Source organism: Rhinolophus sinicus, linkage group LG03 (genome assembly GCF_036562045.2).
Source record: "Rhinolophus sinicus isolate RSC01 linkage group LG03, ASM3656204v1, whole genome shotgun sequence".
Lineage (NCBI taxonomy): Eukaryota > Metazoa > Chordata > Mammalia > Chiroptera > Rhinolophidae > Rhinolophus > Rhinolophus sinicus.
The window spans coordinates 100062469-100077013 of record NC_133753.1 but is presented as its reverse complement, the minus strand read 5'-3'; the positions used below and the strand labels follow the sequence as shown (position 1 = coordinate 100077013).

Sequence of the window (14545 nt, the reverse complement as noted above, 5' to 3'; positions counted from 1 at the left end):
TATATATAAAAGATCACCACAATCAAGCTCATTAACATATCCATCTAAATAGTCCTGTGTGTGTGTGTGTGTGTGTGTGTGTGTGTGTTGAGAATGCAGGAGAGTTTTGAGCAAAGGGGTGACAAGATCCACCTACATTCTTAAAATAGTCTTCTGTATAGTAAATGTCTTGAGTTTAATGAATGCATGAAAAGAAATCCCCAAGATGGTCACCAAAACCATAGAAATGGAGATGTGATCCCTTCCTCAGTCAAGGAATATTTATTTGGATAAAAAAGGGGTCCCTAGGGCCAGGGGCTGGAGGCCGGCCTGGGCCTCAGGTCTGGGACCCAGCAGCCGGAACAGGCTGGGAAGGGCACCTTCTCTTGCTGAGGTTGGTGAGGATCTGGTCCTGGTTGGGCCTGTAGAGGACCACAAAGCTCTCTGGAGGAAGGACGGGACCTCTGTTCTCTTCTACCTGGCCCATCAGCAGATAACTGACTCCTGGGGGAGGGGAAGGAGGGATTAAAAACTCATGTTATGTACTTTGTAGATGGTATCTTCTCATCTGAGTCCCTCTGTCACTTCCATGAGGCTAAGTCCCAGTCCCCACCTCCCCATATTTCTGTTACCTTTCTTCATGGGAGGGCATTGCTTGCAGGGCACGTAAAACTTCAGGGAGGTGTCAGTGGGTGGAGAGGGCAGGTCCAGGCCTCCGGTTTTGTAAGCACCAATGAGACTGACAGTGACAGTGAGGCCCTCCCCTGGACCCCGAACCATGGACTTCACTGTTGCGGTCACCACTGTGGGAGAGTGAAGGTGAGTGGGAGGAGACAGGAGGTCAGGGCAGGGCTGGAAGCAGAAGGAAAGGGCACTTTGGGGACAGGAGGGAAGGTGAGAGGAGCTGGAAGAGCAGAGCTTAGGGATGGATGAGGCTTCTTACCCAGGTTGCTGGTACAGAAGTTGCTCTGCAAAGTGCCTGTCCGCCGGCACTGCTTTGGGCAGGTGATACTGGGTACATCTAGGAGGGAGAGGGGGGCAGTGTGTGGAGGGTGATCTACCCAGCAGGGAGGTCACTTTCTCTATAACAGCCTCATTGATTTGAACTTGTTCAGAGTTCTGTCCAGCTTTGGGTCCCAGCACCCAGTACCAGACATTAGCACGGAGGTCGCAGTGAGTATTGTATGAATGAACAAGTGAGCCAAGAAAGGAACTCTTTGACACAACCATCTTAGTCTGCATCTCCTTCCTCCCCCTTCCCAGACTCACTGGGGCCCACCGGGGTCGCCTCAGCCTGGGGTGAGGCTTTCTTTTTCTCAGTAGGTGGGGATTCAGGCTTGACTTTGGGTCGGTTTCCGGGCTTGGGGCTAGGGCCAAGGAGCTGGGGACCTGGCCGGGCACCCTCCTCTGGACTCCGGGCAGGCCCTTCTTTGACGGCGCCCCGTGGCAGGGTCCTGTAGGAGGCTGAGAAGCCATCGGCTGTGACGCTGAGGTCTGAGACGAACTGGACGAGGAGCTCATTCCCTTCGGAGGAGATGGAACTGTGGGCGGCAGGGCATTGGGGGGAGGTGTCAAGGGGGCTGTGCACCCTGCCCGACCCAGGCCAGTGGCCTTTTAACCTCTGCCCCTCAGTTGGATGCATTAATTCCTGACTTCAGCTTCGCAGGCCCCACTGGCCTCTGGATCCACAGACCCTAGACCTAGTGCGAGCCTGGTACACTACCTGCTCCACCCACCGGTTTGGGGTTCACAGGTTCAGACCCTGCCTCTTCAGCTAAGCCCTGCCCCTCCCAACAGCAGTGAGGTTCCCCCACTCCTGCACCTGAGTAGGTGGATACACCCGATCCCGCGCCACCCAGCCGGGTCCCGCCCCCTCACCCCGGGACTGTGTCACCGCAGAACTTCCCCAGCCTCTTGGAGTCGTCGCTCACGGCTCCGTTGAACACGCTGACCGAGTCGTAGCGGCAGTACGTGTCGGGCTCCAGGTCAAACTTCCCGAAGGTCAATGAGACCACCTGGCAGCAGGGCAGAGGCGAGGCTGCGCGGTGGGTCCCCGGGCTGCCAGAGGGTTCAGGAGCTCGGCACCTCTCAACTCCTCTACCTATTGCCACCTCTGGTAGAGGCGCTCTACCAGAGGCCTCCTCTCTCACCTCCCGCATCCCCTTGCGCCCTCCTCTTAATGCACTCACACCACAACTCAAGGGATCCCATACACCGGAACCCTGCAGTGGCGTCCATCGCCATCGTTGGCAAAGTCAAGTCCTGACTCATTCTCAAGGAACAGACCCGGAATCCATCCCCCGCCCCCTCCCCACACCAGTTTATCGGCATCGTATACCTCGCTCGTCTTAGGTGTAATTTTATTTATTTATGTATTTATTTATTGTGCTTGCAAGCATGTTGGCTCTGTTTTGACTCCCCACCAGCGCCAGCTCAGGACTCAGGACATAGATGTTCAATAAATCTTTGCTGGCTGCATGCTGGAGGACGCCGCCCGGGTCCCCGAGGGCAGCCCGGGCAGGGGTCTGTACCTGGTCCGGGGGCGCGATGATGTGCCAGGAACAGCTGATGCCCGGGGGGTAATCAGACTCGGGCCAGTTGGGCGTGGTCAGGGTTCCCTGGGCCTTCTCCAGCCGCCCCCCGCAAAATTGGTGCTCTGGGGAGGGGAGAAAGGAGTGGGGGTGGGGGGCGGTGGAGACGCGCGGTCAGCTCGAGAAGAGCTCTAGGTTGGGAGCCTGTCCGTGCAGGAAGTTTGGATGTCGGGGTCTCAGGATGACGGGACGAGAAGAGGAGGAAAAAGGTTAGCAGAGAGGGGGCTTGGAGAAGCGAGGCTCAGGGAAGTTTTGGACCGCGGGGCACCCAGGCGGGCGGTGGAAGGGGGAGGAGGAATTGGCTGGACACGCCCCTACTTGCCCCGCCCCCTGACCCGCGGCCACACCTCTCTTCCCCTGGGAGATCCCATCTCCCCCGCCAGACAGAGAAGTCCCCTTTGCAGGCTGGAGAGTCCTCATGCTGTGAGGATCCCCTTAAAATGGGGCACACCCCCCTAGGCCCCTTTAGGGAGGTACCTGCCTTAAACATTTTAGGGGGGACTTCTGCCGCCAGGAGCGGGTGATGGGACCGCAATCGGGAGCCCCGGGCTGGGTGTAGGGGGCTCCAGGTCAGGGAACCTGGTCCCCTATCACTGGGGTGCCCCCTCACGCCTGTCTGAGGGAGCCCGATTGCGGACGGGGGCGGGCAGTTACTCACCATCCCAGTAACCCCAGGCCGCCCATTCCACCCGTGGGTCGGTGACCCATTTCCGCCTCGCGCCTGGGGGGGGGCCTGGAAGAGGGGGTGGGTGGGAGCGGGAGAGGGGAGAGAAGACGGGGAGGAGGGACTGGAGGGGCAGTTAGTGAGGAAAAAGGGAAAGGGAGATAATGGGCTCCTAGGCTCTTGGGGTGAAAGTTAAGGCTGGGGGCGGGGCCTGCGCCGGGGCGGGGCCAGGAGAGGGGGAAGGCGGAGGTGAGGGAGGTCTCACCAGTGCCTGAGGTGGCCCGCCCGCTGTACCAGAGCAGGAAGCCTCGTCCTCCAGTGCCCTCATCCGCCGTCATCCTCAGGGTCACCTGGTTGCCAGGGGCGACTAAGGGCGCCGGCCGGAAGGTCCCGCAGAAGCGTCCGAGCCGCTGGCCAGAGGTTCCAGACCCGGCAAAGACCTCCAGAGCATCATAACGGCAGGCGGGGTGCAGCTCCAGGTCGAAGACTCGGAATGAAAGGGACACAGTCTGGCCTTCGGGGACCTGATTGCAGGGACAGGGCGGGACCCACAAAGTCAGGCCACACACAGCACAGGCAAAGGGCATCTCCCTTTCCCCAAGCATTTCCTACAGAAATTTGGGCCTGAAGAAGGAATGCCATCTTGCAGAGCAGAGGGCCTGGGCTCTGCATGGGGCTGGGGGCTTGTGCAGGGGACATCTGAGGTATGTGGGGACATTACAGGGGTCAGGGATGAAGTGACGGGTTAAGAGGGGTATCGCTGTGAACACTGATGCCATCAGGGTGCAGAGGGGAGGGGGCTTGGACTTCCCCAGGAGAAGGGTGGTGTTGGCTGCACCCAGGCCTCGGGACTGAAAAGGGGTCGTGAGCAGAGGGGCCTCCTCACCGTTATTGTCCAGACGCACTCCTTATTGGGGGGGTAGAGGTTGGGAAAACCCTCACTTGCCACGTAACCTGATTCCCCAGTCACATCCCCTCCGCACAGGAACACGGGTCTGGAGGACAGAAGAGGGGTCAACCATGGGTCGAGGAGCAGTGGGTGGACCGGATGGGGTCATGAGAATGGGGAGGCCAGGGAGGGAAGCCCGGAGCATGAGGGAGAAAGGCCTAAGGGGTCTGGGATGGTCTCAGCCAGCCAGGAGAGAATTGGGGTGGGAAACACTATAGCAGAGGATCAGAAAAAAGTGGGGCCAGCAATGTGTCTATCCCTCCAACCCCAGTCCCCACCCCCACCCCAACAGGAATTCCCGGAATCCTCCTCAGCCCCCCTTCCTCACTCTCCCCCCTCACCCTGCCAGGCAGTTGGGACAGGAGCCGCCTAACTACTTCCAGATGTAGACACAGCCACGAGGCGGTGCGGGGGAGGGGGTGGAGAGATGAGGGAGAAGCAGCAGAGATGGCCCTCAAACTGAACCGGGAGACCAGGCTCCCTGAGCTCCCAACCTTTGCTCTGCTCTTCTTCCAGATAACTACCTGAGTATCTGACTCCCAAATCTCCCACTCACTGCTCCCACTTCCCCCCACAATCTCTAATTCCTTTCTGGAATCCAGATGTCCAGCTACCAGGCAAGTTCAAAGTCTTGGCGCTCTAAGGTTCCATGGGGGGCCAACGGTCTGGGTGTATGGGGAGACTTAGAGGGCAGAGGACAGAGGCTGAAGGAATGGGGTTTGGCGACCCGCAGGAGACAGTGGTCTTGCAGTAGAGGGGGAGGACTTGGGGGCCAGAGAAGGGTAGGGGGCTGCAGGAGTGCTCTAGGATGATTTATTAGCAAAAGCATCTACGAGATCCACAGGCATAACCCACCAGGCTTTGAAGATTACTCAAGCTAATTGGAAGGTGCTAAGAGACCTACCTGGTGTAGTTGGGGGTCTGGCCCTGGGCAAAAGGCAGCAGGGCCCAGGCAGTGAGGAGGGGCCCCAAGAGGGAGGCTGTGGCAGCAGGCAGCATGGCTGGGGGGAGAGGCGCTGGGGTCCTCCAGACAGAGGCAGCAGCTGAGTTTAGCAGCGGCAGCCGCAGCAGCAGGGATAATCAGTGCCAGATGAGGCAGCCGGGCTGTGTGGGCGTGGGGACTGGCCAGTGGGGAGGGCGGCGGGGAAGGCGGGACAGGGAGAGTAGAGCTGGGACAGTGGTGAGTCCAGGGGCCTCTCTAGGTCCAGGACACATATCGACCTAAGTAGGGGGTGGAGCAATGAAGGGCTGAGGGAGCATCAGGGCCTCAGCTATAATCTAGGCATCAAGTAATGTCATCTGGAAGTCCGCTGCATCCAGTGCCTGCGCATCCTGTGAACACAGCCTCTGGTCCTTGCCGAGCACTGTCCAGCCCACTCACGATCTTCCCCATTGTTGCTTCCTCAGCATCCAGGAGTCCTTTCCTGGACTCCCAACCTCTCACCCTCTTCCTGACCATCACCTTTTCCAGCTTATTTTCCAACTTCAAATTTCCAGTTTCTTCTCTCCACCTCTGGGCCAGACTAGGCCAAGGAGAAAGGAGGTATGGGAGCGGGGTAGGGAGGCATGGCATGTGGATAAAGAGGATGAAGCTGAAAGCAGGGGAAAAGGACACGTGAAACCAGACCTGGAAGGTAAACAGGAAGCGGAGAGAAGGGAGATTGATTTCACAGGGATGAAGGGAAAGGGGTGGGAAGCTTTCTGAAGTCCGAAGTGACTTCCTCAGAATGGGAATAAGAGGATCCAAGCAGAGAGCACCAAGGAGCACATGTTGACTGAATTATTCCAGAGGTGGAGTTAGGAATTCCAGTCAAGAAGACCGGGTCAGATCTTGGGAATAGAAGAAGAAAGCAAGCTGAAGGATTCAGATACTGTCAACTCTGGAGCGCCTGAAAGCTTGAGCTGCTTCTGCTCTGCCTGCCCCGTCCACGCTCCTGCCCTCCCTCGCCCACTGAGTCAGGCATCAGGTCCCCCCTCCCCTCCCCCATGGTCTTCCCAGGCCCCAGGGTTCCAAACCGGGGCTCTCTTTAGCCTTTTATTCTATTTGTCCATCAAATCTCTTGTCCATGATAGTCAAGTTGGGGGTCCCTCCTGGGCAGCCCCCTGAACATTTTACAAAATAGTTCCCTGCCCACCCTGGCGTGTCTATCAGTCCCCAACCTAATGCATCCCCCTCCCCATGCACACATACAGTGTTCATTGCTACTGCTCCATCTCTCCTTAGCCTTTGGCCCAGGGCCAGACTCTCCCTCCAGGGGTGAGACTAGGAGAGGGGTCAACTCTCAGGGGTTGGGGGGGCTTGGTCAACCCCTCCCGCAGCCCTCTGCAGCATGTCTAGGGCCTCCCAGAAGAAATCCTTCTGTGCAGCCATCAAGGGCATCCAGCCCACAATCTCCTTCATCTTTTCCATGCGGTCCAGCAATGTGGGGCAACTGTGAATCTGGCTGAGGTACTCCTCACAGTCCCAGGCTGTCCCCCCAGGGTCCTGGGGCTCTCCAGACCCGGGGTTGGGCTCGGGGGTCCCCACCACCTTGCTGGCTGGGAGGTCTCGATAGGCGGGATGGTGCTCAATGTCATGGCTGGACAGCATGTAGAGACACTCTCTGGTAGAGCAGAGGGAGCAGGCACACAAAGGGACCTTGGAGGAGAAGGAGCGTGGCTGAGTGGGGCCTTTACTGCGGGGTTCCCACGAAGCCCTAGCTGTTGTGTTCCTCCCCCTCAGATCAGCCATGAGCCAGCAAATGAGCTGGCTGGCTGAGCACCAAGGTTGTGTGAGGTCAGGGATGGCCAGCAGGATTTGCTAAGGGAGATAGCCAGTAGCCACGGTGTACGGCAGGAAAGGGGGGTGGTGGTGCTGGAGAAATGGGTCCCTGGGTCCCTGCAGGAGCCCCAACTACAGTCCTGTGGACTACCTGCCCTCCCTGGTTGCCAGCGCGCCTGACCCTGCTCTGACCTTGACATGGAGCTTGACGAAGGAGGCGCTCCCCTTAGGCCAGCCAGGGAGGCGACCTCCAGCCCCACAGCCACAGCCCAGCAGCTCCTTCCTGAAGTCCGAGGCCTGGCTCAGCACCAGGGAGTGGTTGAGGCCACACCACAGAGCAATGGGACGTTGCAGATAATGCACCTGAGGACACAGGGCCAGAGTCCCTAAGGCGAGGAACACCAAGGGACTTGGGGCCCAGCTTGGAGAAGGGTGACAAGAAGACTCAGGGCAGAATCTAGGGAAAATAAGAGAGGGGAGAAATGGGACTCAGCATATCCCCCACCCCGCCCCACCCAGGAGGTCTGCCCTGCTGAACGCAGATCAGCAGCAATCTCTCCCTCCTAAAAACATGGCCTGACCATCTTTCCAGGTCCATAAAATATATTCCTACAGTATCACTGTCACTATTGACCACTCCCTCCTCTTTGAAACTTCTTGTGCCCATGGCTTCTGGGACATGGCATTTGGGAGCATGCCTCCTATCTCAGCGACAACTATTCCATTCCCCTGCCTACTGTGGCAGCTCCTGTCCAGGTTTTCTCCTCTAGCTCTAATTTTGTCATTTCCAACTTAGAATCTAATTGCCAGTGAGACATTTCCACTTTAGTGTTTTACTGCAGAAAGTCCACATTCATGCTCTTTCCTCAAAGCAGCATCCCTTCCAATTCACGTTTGTTGCTAATACCATTTTGCTTCAAGGGACCTATTGCCAGAGTCACGTATGTCCTACACCTCTCTGCTCACATCTAATCAGTTTCCAGAGCTTCTTCATTTTTTTTCAAGGCATCTCCTGTTTCCATTCCTTTCCATTCTTCCTCCCCTGTACTAGCCCCAGGACCTCGTCTCAAGTGCTGCTGTCACTCAACAGCCTCCCAGGGGCTTCTCACTCAAAGCTTCCTGCGCACTCCGGCCAGCTGACCTGCTCTCAATCACCTGTGGGGGTTGCCTGCTCCTGCTCCAGAACCTGAAATGACTCTTTCCCAAATCTATGCCTCTCCAAGCTTACACCTACCTCTACCACCACATATCTACCCATTTATAAAATACTCTCTCTCCTTTAGTCAGGCCAGTCTTTTCACTGTCCCAGGTATGTGCAAGCTTTGTCCCTGTTCCCATTACACAGGATGCCTTTCCCTATCCCCACCCAAGTCCTATCTAACCCACTAGACCCTGCTCGCATCTCGCCTCTTCTACTTAGTCCAGCCCACTCGGGTCTCCCTGCTTCACTCAATTCCTATTGCACTTACAGCATGCACTGCACAGAACGAACCTCAGTGCCAACCCTGGGTAAGACACACAACAGTATCACAGGCGTTACATAATGGTTGGCTTAACTTCCTAGGCAGCAGAAGTGGATTCTATGGTAATTGGAGAAGTGGAGTGATCCAGGGGTCAGGGAATTGGAGGAAGGGGGTCAGGATGAGAGTTGCTAGGAAACAGTCTTACCTGTGTGGGTTCCCCTCGGTCCATTTTGTCCCCTGTTCCCAGCTGCCCATATCTGTTATTTCCTTGCATAAAGATTCGGCCAAATTCATCCACCAGGCCAAGGTGATTGTAGCCAAGAGCACAGAATAGGACCTAGCGGGTAAGATAGAAAGGGGAGGTAGGCATTCAGTTCCCTCCAGAGGAACTCTGAACTCCAAAGCCTCCCAACCACTAACCTGCTATCCCTGGCTGATCTCTTTGGGCCTTGCCCTCTGTATCACCCCCCTCTCTGGATCCCCTGTGCCTCCCTGATCAATCATTTGGTTCCGGCTCCTATTACAGATCTTCAGAACATTTCAACCCCTAAAGCTCCGCCCCCTCTGATCTGCCCCCTCCTCCATGATCCTACCTTGGCAGGCAGTGAGAGAGCAAGTGGCATCTGATGGTCCAAGGGGTCAAATGCTTGAAGGGTCCCAAAGAGATCACGATACACCCCTGGGGTATGCACCTCAAAATACACTCCCCCCTGGTCTGGGGGGTCGGGAGCCCTCAGTTCAGCAGCTTTGGGCACCCATTTCCTAGTGATAAGGCCCCACCTAGGATGAAAACTGCAAGATCCAGGGAGTCTCACACCCACTGGAAATTACCCAGCTATGATGTCTGGGAATCTAAACATCTTTTACTAGGATGCCCTACGGGTCCACCACAGAGCTGGAAGAATTGCGGGTGGGTAGGGGATGGTGTCTGTGTCTGGAAGATCTGTCCAGGGATGGGGTCTGAAGAACAAGGGAGGGGTTCTTACCCGTGATATAGAGAGTACTGCTCTGGTTGGAAGCCATGCAGGCCACACGCAGGTGAGGCAGGCAACAGGATACCTTCCTCAGGACCAGCTGAACTGTGTAGGAACGTGGTTGGTCCAGCTGGGTTTCATTCACTACCAAAAAGTAGATCTTTCCTTCCTCTATGGGGTGTGGGGAGGCAGACAATTATATGGGGGAGAGGACCCTCCAAGATCCATATTAACTTCCCAAAAGACCCCCTAAGCCATACGGAATGAGATGTTTACTGCCCTAGAGTGGGTTTGGAAGAAAAAGGGTAGAGATGAAATAAGGGAAGAGTGACCTCAAGTTTCCCAGAGGCTAGCTGTTTACCAACAAAAATAAATCAGGGCAGTCCTTCAGTGTGAGGGATGAGTGGAGAAAAATACCTAGTTAGATTCGGCAGAATTCAATCTGAACGTTGGGAATGACGTCTGGGAATTCAGGGCCCTGCCCAGAATTAAGAAGTCCAGAAGATCTTAGGCTTGGGAGTGTGGTCAGGGATAGGAAACACAGAGAAAGTAGGGGAGCCGTTTGCGGTATAAAGTGAGGTGCCCGCCATGGAAGTTAGGGAGATTAGAATTTAAATCAGGGCCCTTTACGCATATGAAATATGCAGAATCCTAGACAGGAGTCAGACAAAATCAGAGCTATTTGGTTGGAGACCAGATGAGGTGGCATGCCGAAGCCAGCTGGAGAGGTCTCCCTCCCCCTGCAGCAGGTCCTGAAGAATCTGCAGTGAACAATTTGCAAAGCAGCAATGCTCAAAGCCACACCTGTGAGGAGCAGGAGAGCCCGCTGGGTCTCCTGACCAACCAGCACAATTTGTTTGAAGCTCATGGAGTGGTGGAAGGTCATCTTGAAGACCCGCTGCCCACTAGACTGCAGGTAGACTTCGACACAGTCACAGGCCCGGCTGCCCGTTGCGCCTGCCACTCCCAGCTGCTCCCGAGTGGCCAGTACATAGAGGTATTTACGGTACACTGTGTCACATCTTGGGTCTGAGGCAAACTGTAGGAAAAGACAAAGACGTCTGGGATCTAGGGCTTGGAGTGGGATGAGGCTGGGTGGGAGATGAGATAATTGGGTACACAGCTGGGAAATGAGGACTTTTTTCCAGTTCATTGTATGGGAAGGCAGCTGTCCTGAGGAGGACACCTCAGGAAGGGTGTGGGCCCTGGGGCCCCGAAGGTGGGGTGGGTTCTCAGCTGCCAGGGTTCTGCTACTCACGTCCTTAGCTCCACGACACAGTACAACATAGCGGCAGGCTCGCTTCCACTGGATCTGGCCAAGGGTGGAGGAGACCAGGGCATTTTTGAGGAAGAAGAGGGTCCCAGAATAGTCGAGAATGAAGACGTGGTCCTTGGTGGGCAAGAAGCGGCGGTAGCCATGGGCTAGCAGGGGGGCTACACTCTTGCTGAGACAGCGGCGGCGGCCCCCAAATGCCTGGAAATACAGGCCTTTCGTGTCTGGAGAAGGGAAGGATACGGAAGATTCAAGGGGTTGGGATGACACAGGGAGATGAATCAGAGCTTGGGCAAATAAGATTTCTCAGATACTCTGCTATTTAGTTCCTCTCTATCCCTAGGACTAGGGAACAGACCCTTCCAAAGGACATATAGAAAGTTTAGAGGATATCCTCAATTATACTCTGTCTGAACGTTAGTTCTCTAGCCCACCTCAGCTCAGATCCATAAACATGCATGTAAGTGAGCACTTCTTTTGTCCAACCTTGCATCAGAGACATCGAGGGAAATATAAGAATAAATACATAGAAAAGAAGCACAAAGGAGTGAAAAGGAATGACTCAGAAAGACCAGGAACCCTCATTCACGCCTAGCTTTGAATCTCCTGTCTGGATCTCCCTTAATCTCTGATATGTGAGATGAAGTAAGTGAATAGCAGCTCCCTGAGAAGGGAGAGGGTTTAGAGCATGTTTCTCAACCTGGGGGAGATTATCTCTCTCAGGGGACACTGGTTGTCACCACTGGGGGAGGTGCTACTGGCATCTAGTGGGTAGAGCCCAGGGGTGCTGCTAAACATCCTGTGATGCACAGGACAGTGCCCTACTTCAATGAATTATTTGGTCCAAAACCTCAGTAGTGGTAAGGTTGAGAAACCCTGGTTTACAGGAGGGAAAACTCCATTTCTGGGGAGTGGACGATGTCTCTAGGGTAAGATTTGGGAGCGAGTTTGAATATGGAGGGAGACATGGAAGGGATGCTAGCTAGTTAATGGGAGCTCTGGGTGGGATGTCTATCAGAGAGTGGCTCTAGTACTTTAAGCTTCTAGACTTGAAGTACTTGATGACTTATGTTTGAATCTAACAGTTTCTTCCAGAGAATGGGGCTCTGGAAGAGCTGGGAACGCTGAGGTCATCAGGCAACTCTATGGAGCAGGAGGGATCCCAGAATAAGGTAGGACAGAGGCAAAGAGAACCGGAGGTTCTGGGAAAGGTGTACAGTTAAGAATGGCAGCTCTCTTCCAGGGCCGGACCCCAGAACCCTGCTCTCGTAGGCGAGGACTGAGCCTGCGACAGATGCGTCTCCACACGCCCTCAGCATCGCACACTTCGTGGAAGTAGTGGCAGGTCTGGCCTAGGGCGACTACATCTCTCACTGGGAGGAATGAGATGATATGTTCCACCTGGGGGACAGGAGGGAGGAAGTGGGGATCATCGGGGCCCCTCAGTGGTCTGGCCCCCAGCCCTTTATTCTTAATACCTCCTCCCCAAGGACTCACCAGCTCTGGGGGAAACAACTGAACAGAAATAGAGTTCCCTCTCCCCTTCTTCTCTTCTTCAACCTCAAGCTCTGGGCCACATGAAGGGCAGCTCCGCTTTACCTAGAAGGGGGAGCATAGGGGTTCCATGAGGATCATGCTCTTTTTTTTCCTTCTCTCAGTCTCTTTCATTAATTACTATCTGGGGGGCTCATAGTGCTGACTTTCAGCTCTGTGCCGTCAAATCTTCCAATCTTTCTCTCTAGGTCCATGGATCAGCCTCTCCCTGTCTGCCTTGTTCCAAGTCCAACTTCTTCAAGTAACCCCTCCCCAGATCTCTTGCTACTCTCTTCCTGCCCTTCCCTTGCCCTGCCCCCACCCCTCACCCTGAGCCTCTCTTCCCATCTGCACACAGCCCACTGAAATTTTGCAGCTTTCTCTGGCTTCTCCTCACCATCCTGACTGCCCCCTCCCTGCTCCTGCCCTCATTTCTCCAGGCCCCTTGGCACCCGTCCTGGGCCTTGTCCCTGCTGCCTTTCCCACACCATGTCCCCTGCCTGGACTTGGGGGACCTCTGGGGCCCCTCTGCCTCCCAGGCCCCTCCCCATGGAGTCTGGGGCAGACAAACCTCTCTGTGACCTCACTGCCTAGCCACTGTGACCTATTTTCCCCAACCTTGCCTGGGATTTTCTGTTTTAGCTCTTCAGTTCTAGCTCATCTGTAGCCGCCCAATGGCTCCTGGGATATGCATTTTACAGGGGAAATAGTGTGAACTACTGGTACATGAGGCCTTTACTTTCAGGGAGTAGTAGGACGTTTTTCCACTTGAGGTCCTTTTAGTACTAACTCTGTAGAGAAACACTGGTGAATTCTTCATATCTCAGCAGGCCAGGGCCTCCAGAAGATTTGTAGCTCAAGAGTATAAACTCAAAAAAAAAAAAAAAAAAAAGTATAAATTCAGTTTAACGAGGGGGAAGGTGACCCTGCTAATGACCATCTATCTCACAAAAGCATGCACCAGATGAAAGTGGGAACAATTCAGCCAACCTTTTATAGTCTCATGAAAAATATATCCAAAAGCAGACTGCTTTCTTGGGACAGTAACTGTATGAAGGGAAACCCACTATGGTGGAAAGGGCTAATTTACTCTGAAAGTTTAGGGTATCTCCCAGAGTCTAAGTTATTCACTTATTTTTATGTTGGGGGGCGGGGTGACATTTATGAGGAGAAACGGGTTGTGTCTGTCCAGATAGGGGCGGAAGATCTGCACCAGTAAATCTAAGGAGCAGCTGGCTCTTCCAGGGGCTCACAGCCAGCCCTGAGCTGTGCAGTATTACAGACTCGTTTGTTTATTGTGCTAACAGACTATCACCCATCCAAACTCCCTTATTTACGGTGACTAGTAAACAGCTGGTTTGGGATACCCAGGATGGAATTTTAATAATTCAATAAATGTTTAGGAATGTCAGCATCTGAGATGTGACTTATGAGTGGTTAGGCAACTATTAACATACTAAGTAGACTACGAAAGGTCTTCATGCATCTAAAAGCATGTTAGATCTCTCAGCAGACCGAAAGTATCATCAGCTTCCTCTCATAACTGGGTTCCCTTTATACACTTCATTTCACCCCAGGAGGCAAAGAGAGTGAGAAAAGAAAAAGTCCACCGTAAAAGCTGATGTAGTGGGAAGCCTGGGTTCTAGTGCAAGCTGTCAGTACCTTGCTGTTTGCTCCTGCCAACTCACCCACTTTCCTCCGTCTGTTTCATTTGTAAAAAGGAGGACTTCTAGAAGAAACGGTCCCTTCTAAACTAAATCCCCAGTCTTATCATCACAATTCCTGTACCGGCGCGCTCCTCTGGGAGGGCTGGCAGGCCGGGCGGCAGCTCTCAAGCCTTTCCCGGTCTCCTGGAACCCTCCCTCCAGAAGCTGAGCAGGGTCTCTCCAGGCTCTGGGAAGCCGCCCGCCAGGCCTCCACAGTCCCTTCACCTACCACGACCCTCTGCGCACTGGCCTCAGGAGTCGCCTAGCACCCCCCCAGTACATCTTAGGCGCTCAAAACTGACTCGCTTCCTAACACGTCCAGTTCGCACACACTTCTGCCTTTATAATGCTCCCATCCCAACCAACGCGCCGGGCTCCCATTCTTTACCTCAGTCTCAAAGTTCTAGCTCACACCTCCTCCTTAGCGAAGGGACTGCCTTCTCGCCCATGCTATTGGTAGTTAGAGTCGTCCCTCAGAGAAGAGGTAGGGCCAGGTTCCCTCTGGATGATCTAATTGGTCTTCTTCACAGTCACTCTCCTGTATCTGGCTTGCGATTGGTCTTCATTGGAAGAGGACTAGTAGTCCCGGGCTTGCGGTCTCTCGGCCTCTATCACTTCTAGTTGAGCGCGGGCGTCCCCGCCTCCTGGTTGG

General features: G+C 54.7%; 2 protein-coding genes across 8 annotated transcripts; both read right to left on the bottom strand.

Annotated features, from left to right (window-relative positions):
- Positions 1-238: 238 nt before the first annotated feature.
- PCOLCE (procollagen C-endopeptidase enhancer) lies at positions 239-5801 on the bottom strand. Of its 2 annotated transcripts, XM_019752740.2 has the most exons (10): positions 5088-5801; positions 4121-4229; positions 3500-3758; positions 3229-3303; positions 2511-2635; positions 1858-1994; positions 1249-1520; positions 923-1000; positions 612-782; positions 239-483 (listed from the first exon to the last, which is right to left on the bottom strand). In XM_019752740.2, exons 1-10 carry the CDS (start codon positions 5180-5182, stop codon positions 317-319), a joined length of 1488 nt encoding a protein of 495 aa, XP_019608299.2. In that variant the 5' UTR covers positions 5183-5801; the 3' UTR covers positions 239-316. The 2 variants fall into 2 exon arrangements, with proteins under 2 accessions (XP_019608299.2, XP_019608300.2); XM_019752741.2 differs by lacking the exon at positions 3229-3303 and having other exon boundaries at positions 5088-5798.
- A 403-nt stretch (positions 5802-6204) lies between these two features.
- Positions 6205-14421, bottom strand: FBXO24 (F-box protein 24). 6 transcript variants are annotated; one of them, XM_019752738.2, is made up of 11 exons: positions 14282-14421; positions 12927-13056; positions 12152-12253; positions 11872-12055; positions 10640-10878; positions 10186-10420; positions 9394-9552; positions 9001-9122; positions 8613-8744; positions 7137-7307; positions 6205-6821 (listed from the first exon to the last, which is right to left on the bottom strand). In XM_019752738.2, the coding sequence occupies exons 2-11, from the start codon at positions 13005-13007 to the stop codon at positions 6459-6461; spliced, it is 1788 nt and encodes a 595-aa protein (XP_019608297.2). In that variant the 5' UTR covers positions 13008-13056; positions 14282-14421; the 3' UTR covers positions 6205-6458. The 6 variants fall into 6 exon arrangements, with proteins under 6 accessions (XP_019608297.2, XP_074184442.1, XP_019608296.2 ...); XM_074328341.1 differs by having other exon boundaries at positions 12978-13056; XM_019752737.2 differs by lacking the exon at positions 14282-14421 and adding an exon at positions 13850-14262.
- Positions 14422-14545: the final 124 nt, after the last annotated feature.

Bases quoted from the DNA above. Each gene is read 5' to 3' on its own strand.
- PCOLCE (XM_019752740.2), bottom strand. From the start codon at position 5,182: ATGCTGCCTGCTGCCACAGCCTCCCTCTTGGGGCCCCTCCTCACTGCC. The intron at 3,759-4,120 runs GTGAGGAGGCCC...CCCTGCAATCAG, and splicing joins AGTGCGTCTGGACAATAACG to GTCCCCGAAGGCCAGACTGT. The intron at 783-922 runs GTAAGAAGCCTC...ACTCTCCCACAG, and splicing joins CTTCTGTACCAGCAACCTGG to TGGTGACCGCAACAGTGAAG.
- FBXO24 (XM_019752738.2), bottom strand. From the start codon at position 13,007: ATGAAGAATTCACCAGTGTTTCTCTACAGAGTTAGTACTAAAAGGACC. The intron at 10,421-10,639 runs GTGAGTAGCAGA...CTTTTCCTACAG, and splicing joins TGTGTCGTGGAGCTAAGGAC to TTTGCCTCAGACCCAAGATG. The intron at 6,822-7,136 runs GTCAGAGCAGGG...TTCTCCTCCAAG, and splicing joins TCGTCAAGCTCCATGTCAAG to GTCCCTTTGTGTGCCTGCTC.